The 20,909-nt window shown below is 39.8% G+C and overlaps 1 protein-coding gene across 1 annotated transcript in view; it reads left to right on the top strand.

Annotated features, from left to right (window-relative positions):
• The window catches only part of cdk19 (cyclin dependent kinase 19), an 85,542-nt gene that overhangs the window by 51,527 nt on the left and 13,106 nt on the right, over positions 1-20,909 (top strand). The window contains exons 5-11 of the mRNA XM_084737230.1: positions 10,766-10,823; positions 14,248-14,379; positions 15,626-15,769; positions 16,897-16,966; positions 17,052-17,124; positions 19,089-19,186; positions 19,417-19,495. Of these exons, the coding sequence (XP_084593356.1) occupies positions 10,766-10,823; positions 14,248-14,379; positions 15,626-15,769; positions 16,897-16,966; positions 17,052-17,124; positions 19,089-19,186; positions 19,417-19,495 (654 nt within the window). The remainder of the gene's footprint in view (positions 1-10,765; positions 10,824-14,247; positions 14,380-15,625; positions 15,770-16,896; positions 16,967-17,051; positions 17,125-19,088; positions 19,187-19,416; positions 19,496-20,909) is intronic.

Below are 20,909 nucleotides of genomic sequence, written 5' to 3'. Positions count from 1 at the left end.
GTTAGTGTCGTAATATTTTGCTGTCTCACTGCCAGGACTTCCTGCCATTGTGGCCAAAAAGAGGTGCTGCCTAAAGCCTTCCTTCTACAACTGTTTGTGTTTGGATCATGTTGTTGGTTAGATTATCGTCTGAGTGCAGGTGTTTGGCTCTTTGTCATTCCTACATGTGGGTGAGACTTGCCACGAATCAAACAGATCATAGTGAGCGTGTTGATGCTGCTTTATGGGAAATGCCCTGAAGGCCTGTTATTGCTTCGAAGACTGAAGTCTTGCCATGTTATGAATGTGCTGTTTTGTGTTTAGCTGTGGGGGAAGGTGCTCCTACCAGCACATCTTTCATGGCTCCAGTATTTCTGTATTACATAACAGTGTGTCTGTGCTGGTGTGGCATGCTCTGCGTCTCTGCGCCATAGGTTTCAGGCATGTGCTTTGCATTGCACCACTGCATAGCTCCCATCCCCCGCTCCTCTTTCTCCCATGTCCCACCCACCCACACACCCCTACGCCCCTGTAAGGGTTATGTAACAGCCTCCAGCAAGGGCTGAGCCCACCGTCCTGCATGGCTAGCTGAGTCAAGATGCTGACTTAGCAGCTCTGCAGGCCAAAGCAAAAGGCATCTCAGCGGACTGTACCAATAATCTCTGTCGGGGAGGGGCAACTGAAGGTGATGATTTTGTTGCAGTAAATCCGGACCAACCTATATGTTCTGTAGTGTGCTGTATATATGCACTACTGTATGTCTGGCTGTTGTCCCACACAGTCAGACTGCAGCAGCAGTGGGCAGATGCCGATGCTGCTGTTATCAGGACTGCCTCATGATGATGTGGGAGGGGCAGATACTGTAAAATATTACTGGTGGTAGCCTTTAAACTTTTCCACTCCACCCCTCTGAAACATAGACCTTTTTGTTTTGTTTTTTTTGAAGTTTCATGAAGCCATGCTTATCCTAATGGTTACCCACTATAGGTCATTTTATACAGAGGGGTCAAATTTCAGAATGCACAACATACCTCTGTTTATCTCCACACACCACACATGCACATTTGGGATGTGCTATGCTACTATGGTTAGCATATTAAACAACCTTGGTGGAATATATACCATAGGTCATTTAAACACTTCATGATCAGCAAATGGTGGTCAAGTCAGGTCAAGTCAATTTTATTTATAGAGTGCCAAGTCATAACAAAGGTTATGTCAGGGCACTCTTCATAGAGCAGGTCTAGACTGTGTGCATGGTTCCACCATGAGCAAGCACTTGGCATCAGTGGTGAGGAAAACTCCCTTTTTAACAGGCAGAAACCTCGAGCAGAACCGGGCACAGGGCAGACGGCCATCTGCTGTGACTGGTTGGTGTGAATGAATTAGTAGTTTTGCTTCTGAATTCATGTTAAAATGCATAAAATACATGTCTACAGTTTACAATTCTACAATTCTACAAATGTCTACAATTATGATATGATTTGTAGTATTGAATGATAATTTTTGCATCGTTATTCTATTATATTCTATTCATAGTGTCTGATTTTTGCAGCAATTAAATTACTTGGCAAGTGTTTTGATAATTTATCAGTTTTGAAAACTGTCCAACTTCCCTGATTTCAGCTCCTCAAATGTGTGAATATTTTCTGGTTTCTTTACTCCTCTCTGACAGTAAACTGAATATTTTTGACTAATAGATAAAACAAGATATTTGAGGATGTCATTTTGGACTCTGGGAAACACTGATCAACATTTTCAGACATTATTCATTGACAGAATAATTGATAATGAAAATAAAATAGTTGCAGCTCTTCAAAGATGTTTTCTTAAGTCTGAGGAATGTGATGTGTAGGCCATCTCTGCAGCACCACAGCAATTTTACAAACAAAAATTGTGTTTCATCAAATATTGTACTGCCAGCGATTTGAAAATTACAGTAGACCATGTTGCGATTTTGACAAAATTCAAATACTTGTTCAGCCCTACTACAGTTACACAACTCTGTGATCGCTCTGATTTGCTTTCACACCACAAACAGATAGCACCAGAGTTCAAGTGGAACCAAAACCTTCCTTTTCAATCTGGTTTTAAGTTTATAATATGAAACATTTCTGCATTAAAATGTTGTAAAATGTTAGACATGTTATAGATTTGGTTAAGTTGTGTGCTTACATTAACCCAAATACTTCTAACAATGGTCAAATGCAGAGAAATACATAATTTATTCAAGGTAACGGTGCATTTCCTTTTAGCTGTTGCTAGCTAGTTGCATCCGGGAAAACACAGGACATGTTGGATACACAACAAGTAAGGAAGACAGTGCATAAGACTAAATGTCCTTTGTGTCCATGATTGCCCTTTAAGATCTTCAAAGTCTTTTGACTTTGATGATTGCAAATCCAGAGTGTTTCCTCAGGAGGAAGATGTCTCCCATTCTTTCTTAACTTTAAAGTCCATTCTGTTGGTGCTAGGGATGTCCCGATCCGATCACGTGATCAGAAATCAGGGCCGATCACGTGATTTTCAAATGATAGGAATCGGGTGGAAATGATCAGATTTAACCTTACAAAACAACAAGCATGGCCATGTTCACGTTTTAAGTTCATCCTGAGGTACAAAGAGATTGTCAAATGGAATGAGTTAGTTTTAATTTTAATAAGTTCAACAACATCAACATCAATATTCATTGTTGCACAGACGGAAACAACACCGTAAACGTCACAATTACTGCAGGCGGGGAATTCAGACAACGTAATAGTAGTGAGCTGGTAGTTAGTAGGCTAACAAACAAACGTGTCACCTCGGGACAGCGAAAATGTCTGCAGTTTGGAGGTATTTTAAACTGGACAGTGAAGGCAGTGCACTTGTAATGTGTGCAAATTGGGCATTTCGTGTGGTGGAAATGTGGATGTGTTCTATTTTTTTCTTATTATTATTAATGCATTGCTGAAGTATTGGATTGGGACTCGGTATCGGCAGATACACAAAATCAAATGACTTGGACTTGGACTCAGGGGCAAAAAAATGTGATCGGGACATCCCTAGTTGGTGCAAAACAAAATGCAAAAGAGGAAAAGCAAATTCTCCACTCACCTCTGGTTCAAACAGGACTTTTGTCAGGTATTTTTCACATTTTTTGGCAGCATGTCTCAGAGAAAAAGTCCGTCATTCCATTATATAAATTTCTTTCACTATTTCTGTCCACTCAGGGATTGTAGGCGACTCTTAACTTTACTATTTTCGGATTACTACATTTTTACTACCTTCTAGTCATATTTGTAACAAGTATCAGTCCTGGTTATTCAGCCCAGTTGGGTCATTTCCCAAATATATAACACTGAAATAAAAATCGGCTGATTATAGATCTGATCTCTGTTACCACATCTGTCCAATAGGAAGAAATATTGGGTTTTTCCAGGTGAATTTCCTCCACAGATCTGAGCTTGATGTTGTACACATTGTCCTACATATATTTAACCATGGTACATGCCAGATAGATTTTCATCAGCTATGGTGGTTGTTTAAAAGTGAAGATAATAACTCCCATGAATTTTATCTGTTGTTATTGTTTAAATGGGAAAGACCTCCAGCAGCTGAACTTGCACACTGTGTGTTTAAAGTGAGTTCAAATTCAAGTTGGGCGATATGTTGACATGTCCAGTCTCAGCTGGGAGAAATTCACCATGTTACATATGCTGCATACATTATCTACATCCAGTAAACAAAACACATTCACAAAGTGTCAAGAAATTAAGTATTCTTACATCTATTTTCCTTTTTAAACAGAGAAATACAACTGCACACCTTCTAAATTCAAGTTTCTCTCTTTTACCAAACTAAGACAAGCTTCATTGGCTCATTAAATCCTTGTAAAAAAAAAACCCCACTTCATTCAAAACAATGTAAAACTCACCTTAACTGTCTTTGTTAGTCTGTCTGCTCTTCCAGCAATCACCAACTCTGGTTTGGTTGAATTAGATCCTTAATTCACTGCATGAAAATAGTGCTCCTCTCACTCCTCACCCAGCTCAGAGCACTCATGGTGCAGCTGAATGGGTGTGTCCTGCACCGCTGGATGAGAGCGCAGCGCAGAGCAGCGGCTGCAGACTATTAGCAAAATAAAGTGACAAATATCAGCCCAAAAAATCAGCCAAAAAAAATAACCAGCCAATAGGTGATTTGTCCAATCACCTAGCCTTAGTTCAAATGACACATTTCACGCTGGCCTAAATGAAGCAAATCTAAATGAGCAAATACACCAGAGGCAAACTAAAAATTGAACTGAAGAAAAAGACAAGCAAGAACAGTAGCTGTGGTTCAACTAAACCAGCAACTAAACCAACTGAGGCTGTATGAAGGTTTAAAGAAAGTCCATAACAACACAGCTGTAATAAACTGAAGTGGCTTAAAATAGTTTTATGTGAGCAGTAGATATTTAAGCAGTGCCCTAGAAAAGAAGCACAGATGCTTTGCCACAACACCACGTCAAAATTATCAGATGTCAACTAGCTCGGCCTGCAGACCTGCATGTAAGTGCCTGAACAGTGCGTAGGTAAGGCTTCATTATAATGACACTAGAACGGGATTTATGGTTGGTGATAGTACTGTTGGCTGTGACCTTTTGGTTTTCAGACAGCCTGTTTGTCAACTCACAAATTCTGTTGTATACATGTGCCTCTGGCTCCTGAAGTGGCCTAGTTTTGGAGACAAAGATATACATGGTTTAGTGGAAGGGGGCCATGTCCCGAAGGACTCGGTTTCAGTGGGATGGAGACTGTATATTTTCCCTCAGCTCCTGAGCTATTTATGAAACTAACCAGCCGGAACTGATTGATTTCACTGGAGGAATTCAAGGGGAAGTCACAGTTTTGGGGTGTGAAACACAGTTTTGTGTGTATTTCACAATAACACGAGGTCCTTTAGATCCTGCTGTATTTCACTCAACAGCCACATTTTATATGTTTAATGTTCCTGTCCTCCACTGTGATCAGCTGGACCATCTTAGGAATAAAGGTGCTAACTAGAACCATAAAGGGTTCTTAGGAGAGGAGAACCCTATTTGGTTCCTGTTAGAACTTATTCCACTTGGAACCCTTTCAGAGAGTTCTACCTAGAGCCCAACTTAAAGGGCTTTGCCTTTTGCCCAGAGCCCCCCATGTGACGTTCTTCAGAGAACCCTTCTATGGTGTAATGGTTCCACCCAGAACCCTCTCTGGGGATTTTATCCAGAACCTTTCCACCTTCTAAGAGTGCCAACAAGAGGCCGCTCAGGGGTTTCTGCTGTTTTATCTTTTATCTAAAACCCACCCAAAAGGTTCTACAGGGAACCTTTTTATATCTAGAACACAATAATGGAGTTCTACCCAAAACATTTTTATATTCTAAGGATTCTATCTAGAACCCATTCAAGGAGTTCTCTAACAAACCTTTTTTTTAATTAAAGAGTTTTATCTAGAACATGCCCCAGGTTCTGCCGAGAACGTTTTGATATTCCAAGGGATTTATCAAGAACCTACTGAGGGAGTTCTACAGGCAACCATTTTTTTTATTCCAATTGTTTTATCTAGAACCCTTCTCGGTTGGTTCTATGGAGAGGCTTTCTTTCTTATGTTACAAACCCAAAAAAGGGTTCTTCAGAAGCAAAGGCTCTGGTTAGAACCTCAGCCCTTCAGAAGAACCTCTTTGGAACCCTGATTGGTAATGGTTGTCAATGAGAAAGATGAACTTCTTTTCCTCACCTGTCTTGTTGCATGTTCATTTAGCATGTAGAAGAGGCTCTGACTCTCACTCAGGTCTCTTACTCAACATTGAAGAGGTAATAAGAGTTTTTCACACAGGCAGAATGAAAATGATCAGGCTGCTCATATTCATTCACTCCGGCCTGTTTAGAATTTGAAAGAGGAGCTGGTGAGCCTGAACTCCTCTGGCCCTCTAAGAGACGTCTGTCTTTGTGTTTGCCGATCGTGGCGTGTCGTGTTGTGGGCGTGAATAATGGACCTCATTATTAGCGCTGTTTCTATAGCAACAAGACGTGTTTGCCAGGCAGATCTGAGTCGGCCGAGCCAGAGGGTTTACATCCGCGCAGACACCCAGGGAGAAAAGACAGACTGTTTGACGACAAGCAGATACTGCATCCTGCTGCATGGACTGTCAACTTCAAAAACATGGGCCTCCAGACATTTTCCCTCTGATTGAATGTGCAGCGGTATGCCACATGTCTGTCTCTTATGCCTGGGTCATTCACTGGAGAACAACACACTACTTAGAACCCATAATTACTGTTTATGTAGTAAATATAACTGCTGATTGGTTTGAATATCGGCATAATCTCATTTTTGTGTGTGTGTTGACCTCTCTCTCAACCAGACCTCCTCATGCTGTTTTACCTCCCAATAAAAAATACAAATAACAACTTTCTGTAATGAAATTCTGTGGCATTAAAACTGCACTAATCAATATTTCTTTTATTGTGAATACTGATCAAATGATTATGTGTAATACTGACAGGTGTTGCACTTAGTGGCAAAAGCACGGAAAATTATAATCCAACTGTGCAGTTCTCCTCAGTGTCTTTTCAGAGCGTTGTAGCCTCTTTTTACCCATTGTTTTACAGCCCACTGCCTTGTCAACCTAAATTCCAGCAGCAGCAGGCAGCTGCTTCCAGCCAAAATGCTCTGAGAAACCCACAATGTGTCACATAGACTGGAGTGAACGGAGCCTCTGCATCTAAAAAGTGAAGCTGATTTGGAAGTGCCTTGAATCTGCGTTCTTTCTAATGGCCAGCAGGGGGCAACTCCACTGGTTGGAGTCCAGTTGACCCTTTGCTAAGTCCCGCCTCCAAACAGCAACTGTGCAATTGTAGGTTGGCAACCGTAAATAGGGCTGTCAAGCTTTCCATTTCTCTTCATGTTGAAGGTGTGCAGGAGGAGAAGAGTGATATTCAGCGTTTCACGAGTCTGGATGGTGACGTCTCTCAAAAACATGAAACACAAGAGCACATGTGTTGTGAATGGATTAAACTCTTGTTTACTTGTCTTCATCTGCTCTAACTTAAGCCATGATGGTAAGCATGTCTGGTTAACTCATTCTAGCTTACTAGCTGCAGTAACTTTACCTCCAACCAAACTTGTTAGATACCACTGCATCTGCATTTGTTCTGTGGGGGTTTGAGGAGGAGGAGGAGGAGGAGGATGTGGTCTGATGTCAGACTAGCTCAGACTAGTCTGACATGCATGAACTGATGAAGCTTCTTGGATGAGAGGCGAAATGTTTTCTAAGACATAAACAAGTCCAGTTGCCTTCGATTTAATCTTTTCTTGAGAGCTATTAGCTAACTTTACATAAACACTTTCACAGGGTTCTTGTTTTAAGACATGTCAGATGGAAACATTAAAATGTCAGCTCAGGTTAGCATTAGCTTACATCCAGTCATTCAATCCACAGTCGTCAGCTAGAGACGATAATCTGTTTTTGTTTACATCTCTAAGGAATCAAGGGCCTTGTGTTTCAACAGTTTGAATGTTAAATCTGTCACCATGTCACTGTAAACTGCATAAATGCAGTGCGAGAATGGAAAGCTTGGCAGGCTTAGCAACAGTAACCAAGTAGGGCAGGACTTAGTGAAGGGTCAATTGCATTTACCCTCAAGGCAAAATCACTAGACTCTTCACTTGATTTAAGGCCTTTTTCCAATGAGTTTATGGTCTCAACTGCTAGTGTCTTCTTCAATAAAGCATAATGTCCCAGGAAATTTTGAGCATTGAGCACTTCAATTACCTGCATTCTGGCGATGTTTTTAATGTACCATTTTCCCTCTTCTGCATCAATTTATAGTGGGACTGTCTTTATTTATGTAAAGGAAAATACAAAATTCTGGCACCAGGTGAGAGTTGAAAAAATAATGGAATGTAAGACAGTAATGCCCTCAGGCAAGCAGTTTGTAAAAGTAACGGTCCTCTGCTACTTTCATGTTTTTAATGGGGGGTAAATGCGCATGTTTTAAATATTTATCTGTCCCCTCTACACCTGTGACTTTGTGATTGAGAAGTCACTGTCAGTGAGTCCATCCAGCCCAACACAGGCCCACAAATCTCAGATCAGACTGTCAAACTAGGCGGTACAGATCAAATATCAATTAAGAATCTGGTACTACATTGCCTATTTCTAGTGATTGTTTAGCAGTAATATGAGAAACTTTGTGGCCAGGCATTCCACCTGAATGGACAAACCAAAACCAAGCACAGTGTGTTGACACTTATGCTAACTGCCTAGCACCTGACAGCAAACAGAGTTAGTGACTAGCACTCTTTAGCTGAAGAGGCAGATATTTCTATCAGTAGCTGTTGGAAGCAAGCCAGAGCTAAAATGAAAGTAAATATTGAATTCAGATTAGCCAGTGGCCAGAAACTTGATATAAGATGAATGCTGGTGATCATTGTTTGAACATCCAATGAAGAGATCACATTGTGGTTCAAAAATAGCTCCAAAATGAACAACACCCAGAACATTACCTGTCCGTCAGTTAGACATCCTTCTTTGGGGTCCTAACAATGTTGAAATATGTCATTACCACAAATGGTCTCATTCAGCTAGTCTGCTAATTCATGTGAGAATTCATCAGCTTTATACATCTTAAAAACTGAAATATGTCAGCTAAGGGCATTTTCACACCTACCGTGTTTAGTCCAAACTTTCTGACTTTTCAGTTTGATCCGGACTAAAATTGCAGGTTTGAAACCTCCGGAAACCCAAAAGAGGTGGTCATGGTCTGGATCAAACTGAGCCATGGTTGGGTTTCTTTCTAGTGTGAAAACATGTTTTGGATGGTCTGGAAATTCGAACTAATTACAGGAAATTACAGCAGTATATCATCAGAGCTGGAAGGAAGAAAAACAATGCACTAAAACAAAATTAGTTACAGGAACAGATAGGGACAGGAGGAGACCAGATGTTTAAGACAGACATCTGGTCTGATGACTTTATAAAGCGTTGACCGGGAAAAAAAACTCATAAAATGTGGACACTTTTCAGATGTTGTTTCACTTCACTACTGCTGGTAGTAGTGCCATTATATTAATATTATTGTGACAACAGTGTGACTCTGTTCACTCATCTCTCTCCATAAATGGCCACGGAAGTCAGGCTACCTGCTGAACTGTAAACACGCCAATGTCAGACACATGACTGTCTACAAACCAATCAATGTCAAATATAGGGACATGCAGCCCATGGAGGTGATGAGGACAGGACGTGGGTATGGCATATTAAGTCTTTAGTCCACTGGAGAATTGCAATGTGAAACCAAAACTAACTGGACCTTGGTACAGACCTTGGTCCGGAGTTTTAGGTGTGAAAGCACCCTAAGTCTAAAAAGGATTCTGACTTTGGTTTCACACAGGACTCAAACCCCAATGTTCTTGGTGAAACTCTGTTTGACCCATGTATCTAACACAACCTTACCTACGAGGACTCACTATTTATGGTGAGGTTACATCACCTGACTTTCTGGCAGAAGGCCCTGAATACAAACGTCTGCATGCCGTCAAAGATGATATAATATAATCGATTTGTAGGTATACTAACATAAATGGCATAGACATGTTTTTATATTAGAAAAAATGTCAGTCAGGTCTTTGTGGATGTTGTGTGAATGTCTGATCACAAGCATTTCACAACCAAATAAATTGGAAATTGTGTTATTGTATTAAAAAAACAAAGACACGTGCATGTGCATTTTTTCATAGCAGTAATAAGATCAATATTTCCTGGTTCATATGAGAGGATTAGACTGGACCATTATTGGACATAGAAACAATGTCACCATCTGGCCGTCATAACCAATAACACTGCAGTTTTTGGCAAGGGACACAATGTTACTGTCTGATCTTGTTTGCTGGGTTTTGTTCAAAAGCTACTGTACAAGGCAATAATATGTCAGTGTTGTGACCTAGTCACATTAAAATAGAACTGGAAAAGTAGTGAAAACAGCCTGTCCTAAGTCAAATAGGAATGGTTTGAAATAATCAATGTACATGACTTTGTAAAGAAATGTTCTGAGTGGATAAATAAAATATGTGAAGATTTGTAAAATATCACTCCTTTGAAGACATTTTCTTCTTCTCAGAATATTTTATATTGTTAAAACTTGACAGGGGGTGGCCTTTAACTGTGTGTTTGTTCAGGTCCAGATGTTATGTAACATTGTAATTAATTGGGGGTTAGCGCCCCTGCAGCCTGTCTGCTTCAAAGCAGTCAACCCATGGGAAACACTGGTTTACTACCACATTCTCCATAACAGTTCATAATATGTCTGCAACCAAGTTACCAAAAATACAGCAGCTTTAAACTTTTGGCAAACTCCTTAAACAGAGGACACATGACTGAGTTTCCTGGGACCATTTTTAAACTTCACTGTCTCCTTTTCCATCAGGTCAGCAAGCAAACTCAATTTTTACTCTCTCAGGCTTATTCTTGTTTTTTACCCCACCCAAACGCAAACGTACGTGGCCAGGTGCTCGAGTGAGTTTGACCCCATTCCTGTGTGGGCTGTCACAGGATTCCATGAGAGTTTTAAGTGCACTCTCACAAAATGGTGGACTGACATGCTCATGTGCTCGTGTGTTTCAGTAACCTACAGGGCAGCCAGTACAGGCCACTGATCATGTTATCTTGGAAAAAAGAATCACTAATAAAATTGGGTGTATTTTGAAAAGCATTGTTCCATTTGACTGTTAGAATAAGTCTATTATACACTGTATCTAATATTTCTCTCTGTGTCCTCCAGAAACCAGCTAACATCCTGGTGATGGGGGAAGGTCCTGAACGAGGAAGAGTTAAAATCGGTAAGAAATATTCCTGTCAAACTCTTGACCTCTTCAGATTTGTAAATGATCCACATTCTGGTTTCTGCTGTCGTGCTGATAATGGACGATAATGGATCAATGAGGCTGTTGACTTGTTTGAGTGTCCGGTAGCTGCAGTGTTTAACCTTCTCTGTGAGAGGTCGACAGGGAGCTCAGATCAGTGCTGTTACATAAGCCAGCTGGCCAGGGGACTGTTGAAGGGTAATGCTGCAACGCTGCCTGGAGTCTATATTTAAACCCTGTGAACACACTTGTAGTACTAGTTATTGTTTCACCTCTGCTAGATCCTCTACAGTGTCACTGGTGCAGGACCTGAGTGACTGTTACTACACAGGAGTCACTCTCCATAAAACAACTAAACTGTTCTTCCATATCTTTATTGTTTTATGGAGCTTTAATACTGGCTTCATTATTTGTAATTTAGATGCGCATGCTCAGGCTCACCAGAGAAACCAGTTTAACCGCTTTACATAATATGAAAGAAAAGTTAGAGTGGGTGGATGACTCACTGTCATCTTAGACGCACACTTTTCATCCTGTCATGTCATGATTAAGTTTCAAGCGGTTACTGGAAGTGAAGCGCACATTCCCAGAAACCGAAGATAAAAGTAAAATACTCCTACCCACAAAGAAGTTGGTTATGAGTAATTTAGACAAATATGCTTTATATGTTAAAACATACATACAGTATATATCAGTTAGTTTCCCTTAAATCAAACTAGCATTTTAAAAAGTAACAAAATACTTTTTCCATATGAATTGCTGTGTATTGAAGATATATATACATTTCATTAAATGTGTATGGTTTTGATCAGAAACTTGTGAGTAATATATATCATGGATTCACAAACATGTGAAAGACTGCCACAGTACCTGCACATTAGATCACAGACCCCGATTTGTCAGATTTTGTTTAAATTTTTTTTGTTTTTAGGTCTTCATAGTAAACCAATGATCAAACTGGGATCATTATAAATTGCAGTGAATCAAAACAACCGACCCTATTTCTTTCCCTGCTCCAGCTTCCCAAAAATGTGATAAAAGTTGAAATAATCTATTCTTCCTTTTGCTGTGGACTCCTTACAACTCACTCAAGGACCCCTGTTGGTCCCCAGACTCCAGTTTGAAAACTACTGTAAATGACAGTCAACCCGGACACAAGATCCTTTCAAAATGTTTGTAATATGAAACTTGAAAATGATTTGAGAACTTATATGACAGTGAATGCACAGACAATGTCCTCAGTGGACTAGTGTTGTGTCAAGGTTACAAGCTTGGAAACTGAAATCTTGCAAGTATTGCACAAAAACTTTACAAGACAAGTAACATGTCAAATATCGTTGCTGTCCAAACTGTTCCTTTTCAGGAAATGAAAAAACCCTGCTCTCTCTCTCTCTCTCTCTCTCTCTCTCTCTCTCTCTCTCTCTCTCTCTCTCTCTCTCTCTCTCTCTCTCTCTCTCTCTCTCTCTCTCTCTCTCTCTCTCTCTCTCTCATTATATTCAACATATACAGAAAACATAATTTGCAGTGCACTTGACTACAACATACATAATATTTACTTGATTAATTCTAGGGCTTGGTGACATAATTCAGAATCAAATATCCCAATATTTTGGACCAGATACCTTCATATTGATTAAAATTGCAACAATATTGTGTGACTAATTATTGGTGCTTTCACAAAATATGAACACAGGGAGATTTTTGATCAATAATCATCAGTAATGTGGATATACTGTAATGACTAAGTGCATAAAGGCAAATAACAGCTAAAACAGTCTGGTAAGTTCAGAAAATGACTTTAGTGTAACGTAGCCTTTAAAACCATGAAAAGACAGTATGTATGACATATCACAGTATAACTATATCCATAATCTAAGAGGATATCCAGTTTCATATCACATTATCAATATAATATTGATATATTGCCCAGGCCTAATTCATGTTTAATTCTTATGTTGGATGAGAAAAATGCAAAAGTGGACACTTTAATGAGTAAATCACAGAATGAGACAAAATGCATTTGAAACCTTCACTGTTGGAGGCTGTGGGAAATTCTGCAATGTTTTATTTTTTCTATTTCTTTTCCATATGGAGTAATATAACCAAAAATACAATATGTTATATTTGCATGTGCCTTATCTAACATCTTTTTAAGAGAATATGAACTGAGTAAAAATTGAGTGTTTGAATTTTGTGTATCTGTTAAACATAGAGAGGAGGTGGATGTACTTCAGCTGTAAACAGTGTCTGTAGGTATTCCTTTCATGCTGCATAAACCTTCTGCTGATTGCTCTGAGTTAATAGTAATAACTTCAGATGACTGATTCAGCATTTTTATCAATTCCTGTATTTGCTTGTCTGGACAGTCACTGTTAAAAGAGAAAAAACATCTACATGGAACTGTTGCAGTGTGATGTTGGATTGTTGAATTCTCCACAGCCGTCATTACATTTCACAGGTGATTGTTTTTCAGAATAACACTGAGTGAAATGCAACTTAAAAGAATAAATAGGTTGATGGAGGGTAAATGTTTGTCATCAATTGAGAGCTTACAGATTATTATTACATTTCACTATAAAGTAAGAGAGAGTCTTTGGATAAATGTGTCTTATTCTTTACTTTTATTTTTTTAAAGTTACTCTAAGTTGGCCTGCAGAGGATTCTAATGTTAAGTTTAATAAATATGGGCCCAGAATATAATTTTGGCAAATAGAGATATTTTGGTATTTTGGTAACAGAGAATGCACTTGTCTTTATCTTAAGCCTAGACAGGTTTGTTTTTATGGCCCAGATCTTATCCTGGGATAACTCAGCCCCTTTTCACACACACAGGTTTACCTAAGCCAAGGACTATATGATTCACACTGCACTTCTACTAGTCCTGGGTTAAATGTCCCACCAATGTTGACATTCAAGAATGACGTGACTACTCTTTAACAGGCGTCAGCCCATGTTTCACACTGACACCTTTTAGGCCCATGTTTAGGTAATTTCAGGGGCTAACCCTGCAAACTCAGGGCTAACCCTGCTCCAGAGCACTTTGAAATGTGTCAAGATTGTGCCAGTGTGAAAGCTTTTTTAGCCAGGCGCTAAGAAGTTTCTAAGAATGCTTTTAGTCCTGGGCTAAGTGGAGTGTGAAAAGATGTTGCCTTGTGCAGTGCAGGTCAGGTTTAGCTGTGGTGTGCTTTGTTAAATAATTCAGCCTGGAAACCTAAGTGATACCATCAGGATCTACCTTCTTGCCAGATCAGTGTGTCTGAGATGCTACAGTATCTGAGTCATTAGGAGCCTGTGGCCCCTGACAGCATTTGGACTCAGGGGCCCGCCTGCTTTCCACTCTCTGATAATGTCTGATTGTTTGCTGTCTCCGTCCATCCTCTCCTCTCCACTCCTCCTCTAGCTGACATGGGTTTCGCCAGACTTTTCAACTCTCCCCTGAAGCCACTGGCGGACCTCGACCCCGTGGTGGTGACGTTCTGGTACAGGGCCCCTGAGCTGCTGCTGGGGGCCCGGCACTACACCAAAGCTATCGGTGAGTTTGCGGTCACAAGTACAAAGCATGCTGTCATGTGTATGTGTGGACTTTGACCCCTGAGTGTTTGCTCAACTGAAACAGGTCTGTATAGGTGTGTGATGGATCCTGACCTGTAGAAGGTGAGTAGTGTGTAATGCACATTACTGGCTGACAGACTCCATGTGAGCTGTAGTGTAGTGTAGTGTTATGAAGCAGGTGTGTCTGCATGGCTATATTTACAGTATCATTCCTGGAACATGAAGTGTCAGTCTGTCATCATCATGTGTCATACTCTCAGCACCACTCTCCACTGTGGTTGTGATTATCTCTCAGAGTGTGTGAGGTGTGACAGAGACAGAAAGATGGACAGATATCAAAACTCCTGGTCCTGGTGTTTAAAAAACTATTCAACATTTTGGGAAATACACAGTTTGGTGCGATGATCGATAGCACATTTTACGTATGACAGTTAGAAAGGAAGCCACAGCCAACTTTCAGTTAGCTTAGCTTGTACTGAAGAGCCAAATCTGGTCCAAATCTGAATCTTTAGTCTGATACAGCCCTAGATGCCACTGGTCCTTTAGCATGTTTTATATTGTTCATTTAATTTGTATAAAAACCTGACCATGGTATTAATCTTCTTATCTAACTCTTCACCAGAAAATGGATAAGCTTATTTTCCAAAATGTTTATTTTTTACATGAAATGTTTCTGAACATTACTGGTTAAGTTTAGGTGACATCTAATCCAATCCCAGTTTAACTTTGTATTTCAAATAATGCGAAACAAGGTTGTCAAAATAATCAAAAGCGATGCTTAAAAGGATACAATCTCTTAAATGCTCAATCACACATTCAGTAGTATTGAAAGTACAGAAGCTATAAAAAAAAAAAAAAACTAATCAAGACCTCAGATCAGTTCAGTCTTTATTGCCCTGCTGGAAATTTGGTTTGTAGCAAAACCAGACAGTGTTCAGTGACTTTTTCTGTATCAGTGCTCTGTGCAGGTTGGTAATTTTTTAAAAATGTATTATTATTCTTTAATTATTATTAATATTTTGTGGTGCCTACCACTTTCCTTTCGTGCTGTGGTATCAAGAAAGGCCACTTTGCACAGCTCATGTGCATGCAGGTTATAGAACTGTCATGATGAAATGTTTTTCCAGGAGTTTAGACTATGCACTGCAGCTAATGCACATCAAAAACACTCAGACTAAGTGGTGTCTGTGTTTTTGTGTGTTTCTGTGTGTGTGTGTATGCACCAGATATTTGGGCAATCGGCTGCATCTTTGCGGAGCTGCTAACGTCGGAGCCCATCTTTCACTGTCGCCAGGAAGACATCAAAACCAGTAACCCCTTCCATCACGACCAGCTAGACAGGATATTCAGCGTAATGGGTTTCCCCGCAGGTCTGCACACAATGCACACAGCAACAACTACACACAGACACAAAGACACATGACCTGCCTCACTAACAGATTCATTCACCGTGGCTTTTGTTGTCGTCCACTGATCACAACAAAATGATTAGATGACACAGTGGACAACTAGTTTTAACTGCTGCTTTTTGTTGTCATCACACTAGTTTTCAAACCAGTGAATTACACCCATATTTCACAACAACAAACATGTGGAGGCCATTACATACTTTTATAACATATTTCAAAACCTACATACTTTACTTGTGAGCAGTAAACAGGAGGACTGCACTCAGTGTCACTTTTTTACATTCAGAGCTTCACTGATGTTTTCAAATGAAGCTTCAAATGTCTTTGTCTTTCAAATTCTCAAACAAAATCCATCATTTGAATAAAGTCCTGAAATGAGTTAGTGTTTTTTGTTTAATCAAATGTCTGTAACGAATATAACTATAAGTTTGTTAACATAACTGTAATTTATGGTGCTTTTAGACTGCTGATAGAGCTCCCCACTCATAAAACTGCTGTGAGGGCGCCAACAGTTCATTGAATCCAGTACAACAGCTAACAGCTCTGGTCTTTACAAAGCTTATAATGATGAGTTTTGTTTTTTTTTAAAATACCAATTGGTATTAATTTAACTATACTTATAATACAGGTTGTATTAGTGGTGATGTACTGGACCCCCTCATGTTTGTGAGCAAAAGTTTAGATACATTTCTCAATATAATGTTCAATTAATACCTTTCAGACCATGTCAATCAAAAAATGATGATCTTTTTAATGACAGAGTTTATGGCTGAACTGATGGTTAAAATTGTACTGTATTATATTTTACAGGTGCACCTCGTACTGTGTATAATGTGTTGTATATAGTGCAACTGAAGACATCTTACTTCCTCTGACTTTTTCTACTGTTTCTTCATATTTTTCAGTAATACGTGTTCCTTCTGAGTGTGTTGGACAAAATAGGGTTAATTTGTTCTTCTCAAGTAATCTGAATGTTTTCTATGAAATCTGATCAAACATGAACACAGTGAGTCTCACATATGTACTTTATAAAGCTGTTGTATGTCTGTGAAACTCTGAGCTCGGTTGTGTGCTTTTGTCTTCCACAGATAAGGACTGGGAGGACATTAGGAAGATGCCCGAGTACCCAACCCTGCAGAAGGACTTCAGGAGGACAACGTTAGTGGATGCTGAGTTGATCTGAACATGATCAAAATATGTAACACAGTCAGACTGATTTTTGATGTATGATGTTGTGTTTCAGGTATGCAAACAGCAGCTTAATCAAATACATGGAGAAGCATAAAGTCAAACCAGACAGCAAAGTTTTTCTCTTGGTAGGTACCCCCCCCACACACACACCCACACACAAACACCCACACACGCACACGCACACACACACACACACACGATTTACCAAACTCTCTTAACTGCACAGACTTGTCTTGAATTGCTCGTTTCAACTTGATCTTTCATGAGGAGCTGCGTGTTTGTGAGATTTGATCATTAACACAAGAGTTATCAAACAGTGGAAAAGAATTTCACACCACAGAGCTTCAGGTCCTGCTGTTGGAAAGCAGACAGAAATAGAATAAATTCAGCAGAATCAGTGGTGTTGGGGGGGGTTTAAACGATAAAAAATATTAATAGTTCAGCTGTCATTGAGGTGTCATCAGCACAGATCTGCACTGAGACATAAAGAGGAAATGAAGGAAGGTCTTGATAAAGCAAACCAGTCCATGGCTTGTATGGGAGGTGTTTAAGGTGATGTGACAGCCATGGAGATAAATGAGAGAATATTATCACCTACATTAAGAGATGTGACACTGTTAAGTGCCACAGATGATGATGCTGGACAGAGACCCGCAGAATCACTCTGAGAGTGCTGAGTGCAGACTGAGAACCGGTATGGATCTGAACAAGCTGCTGTGCTGAAAAATGACAATAAAATCCTACACTTTTAAGCCACTTGAATGAGCCATATGTAGAAAACTTGCGTGCAAAAATGAGTCCAGCAGTCCAAATAGTGAGTTGGAGCCATAGACTGTATATTAAATATGTTGAAATCCTTTTTAATATATGATCTATGGTTGAAGCAAGTTGTATACCCCCACCCTCTCCCCCCCAAACTCAGGGATGCTCTACAGGCTGCAGGAGCTCTGCATGACCAACCACATAAATTGACAATAACAAGTAACAACAAGTCCTCCACTGTAAGTTGATCAGCTGTTTATAACTGTCAGTTGTTTTTCGATGTAAAGTTAAGCCCATTATTCTGAAAAACAAAAGCCCACTGCTCTGAAATAGTGGTTGCCTGTCTCACTGCCTGCCAAACTCCATTAACGTACTGCTCAATTTTACTGTTAAAAACACCTGCTCCTCCTACAAGATTATCAGTGATCTTTTATGACTCATAAACAGACACATACTCATTCAACGAACATTCATCATTAATCTGAACTCCAATTAATGTGAAATGGGCAAACAAAAACAGTTGTCCCGGCCCAGAATAGAATTTTCAAAGGAGGACGCAGCTGCAGCATTGATGTCAGAGAAGCCAGTATTTCATCTTAACATGTTTCCTTGATCATTTTCTCATTTATCAGAGTAAATATATAACAGATTTCTCAGTATTCAGTATCTCAGTACTCAGTACTCAGTATGACTCAGTATGACTCAGTATGGATGTGATGAGTCCTACACTTTTCACTCAGTATGGATGTGATGTGAACAGCATCATTTGACCACGTTTCCACCCAAAATACCCAGAACTTTTCATCCGACTGCTTTTCAAGTAACTAAAGATTCCTTTAGTTTGTTGTTGTCTGTGTTTCCACTGTGGAATAAAACTGACAGAGATTAGGCAAATTAGTCCTGCTGACATGAAAAAGCATTGGCTGTTTTTTGTCATTTTTGTGTGGAAATGTTCAGTGCACTTAACTTGCTGGAAATGTTCGCGTGCACTTGATGCTTTCTTCTGTAACTCCATATTGATGTGTTGAAGCAAACTGGTCTGGGACTGCAGATTTTCAAAAAGTGGTGGCTGAAATGAAATGCGGCAAGCACATGGCCAGTCAGAAATGCTCAGGACCACAAGCAACAAGCAATTACATTTTTGGGGATTACAATAATGTCCCTGGATCATAATTTAGGCTCTTACAGTGTACTGGAGTTGAGCAAGAATAATGCAGAACATGTTCAAGCATGAGTTGTAAGTTGCGGATTTAATGAAGCCAAACATCTTGAGCTAAAAAAATATGACTATGGTGTAACATTGTGTTCTTCTTCTTTGCCTTTTTAGCTCCAGAAACTGCTCACCATGGACCCCACCAAAAGAATCACATCAGAGCAGGCGCTGCAGGACCCGTACTTCCTGGAGGACCCTTTACCAACCACTGAGTGAGCCTTAGTAAACTTTTGCAGAAGGCTTTGCTTTCTCTTGATTCAACATAAGAAAAACAGGCGGCAGTGATTTACTCCTTGAAGTATGAGGAATTTGCTCTTTACGCTCTCATCCTCCTTCCTGTTTTATGTCCTGTGTTTTTGGCAGAGTCTGTGTTTTGGTTGGCACGGTGGAGTCAGGAGTGGTACACTGTGTCAACTCACTGCTTCTCTGTGGTTTTCTCTAGTGTGTTTGCTGGGTGCCAGATCCCCTACCCGAAAAGAGAGTTTTTAAATGAAGATGAGCCGGAGGAGAAAACAGAAAAGGTAATTATCCAGCTCTGCTGACAGCAAGTCACAGCATGTCAGCTGGTCATTTCACTCCCTCCACGACAACTGTCAGAACAGAGACATGTACTGTATCTGTGTTAGAAAAAAATTATGCACACCAGGTTTTGGGAATTTCTAAAACTCAAGAAGAAAGAAAATTACCTCAACAAAACATTTTTTTTTTAAAACAGAGAGTTGGCGCAAAACTCAAAAATCTATGTGGAGTAATTTGCCTTGAAATTTTGAGTTTTCTGAACTTTTTAGCTCACTTCTTAAATGAGACACTTTAAATGCTTTATTAAATATGTACTGCAGATATAAACCTTCAGTTTAGCAGAATTTCTTCTGTAGTCTTTTATTTATTTGGTGACCCAAAAAACCCTCCTGTGACCCACTTGTGGGTCACGACCCAGTGTTTTCTGAATGACTATGATAGACATCTCCTGAAAGTACAAAACCTCTCCCATCTTAACTTTAGAGTTGTTAACTGTACAATCTTTATGTAGTGACCCTTCAGACTGGACATTTACAGTTCTGTGTGGTTTATCCAAAAGCTTTGTCATGAATCACCTCTGCATTAGAGGTGATCCAAACCCTTCACCAGTGTGAAGTTGGACACCTGTAGAATCAAGTGAGACTGTATTACTGTCAGGAGAAAATGATGACGGAGGAAGAAAAACACAAGCTGGACAAACATGAGCAGCTGATTCAAACCTCAGAGCAGAGCAGAGTGTCTCTCCAGGTGAGGACTGCAGCGTTTCATTGTCACACATTATAATGTCTGATTTATGTTCTCCTTACACTGATATAAGAGCAGTGTGAGCTGTCTGTCCACTTTCTCTTATATATTTTACTATATTTGACTTTTTCATGTAATTATAGTTCATCTTTACCAGCATTTGGTCAGTCCTTTGTAACCTCATGACTGAACTACAGCAGAATCGCTCTCTTAACATTAACTCTCCATCAGTGTTGTTGCATCATTTAGCTTTTTCAAATTTAATTTATCTCTTAAGTTAAACCCCCTCTCTGTCCAAAAACATTTCTTATATGCTATCAGGAGAGAAGTTATAAATAAACAACTGTCGTTCTCTAGAACCTCAAATGTTCTTACTGCTCTCCTTTTGGGATCTTTTTCCTTTCCAGTGATGGATTCCTGCTTATTTGTTTTACAACCTGCTACACTGAAGTGTTTTGGCGTTCTCCTAGTTCTCTCGTCATGTGAAACTGTGATCTTTCACCCAAAAGGGTGTGCAGCCTTGGCAACCGGGGCTTCATGACATGATGCTGGTCTGATGTATGCATTTTAGTAGTTATTTTTGGGGCACTTCACTAACTACTTAAAGCTTCAAGATCATGTTAGCACTGCCTGTGTTTTATGTGAGTCAACATGTATTTCGTTACCCAGAAA

This window comes from Lutjanus erythropterus, chromosome 15 (assembly GCF_056507025.1).
Source record: "Lutjanus erythropterus isolate fLutEry1 chromosome 15, fLutEry1.hap2, whole genome shotgun sequence".
In the NCBI taxonomy this organism is placed as follows: domain Eukaryota; kingdom Metazoa; phylum Chordata; class Actinopteri; order Lutjaniformes; family Lutjanidae; genus Lutjanus; species Lutjanus erythropterus.
Note: the sequence above shows the minus strand (reverse complement) of the source record. Positions and strands in the feature narration are given on the sequence as shown.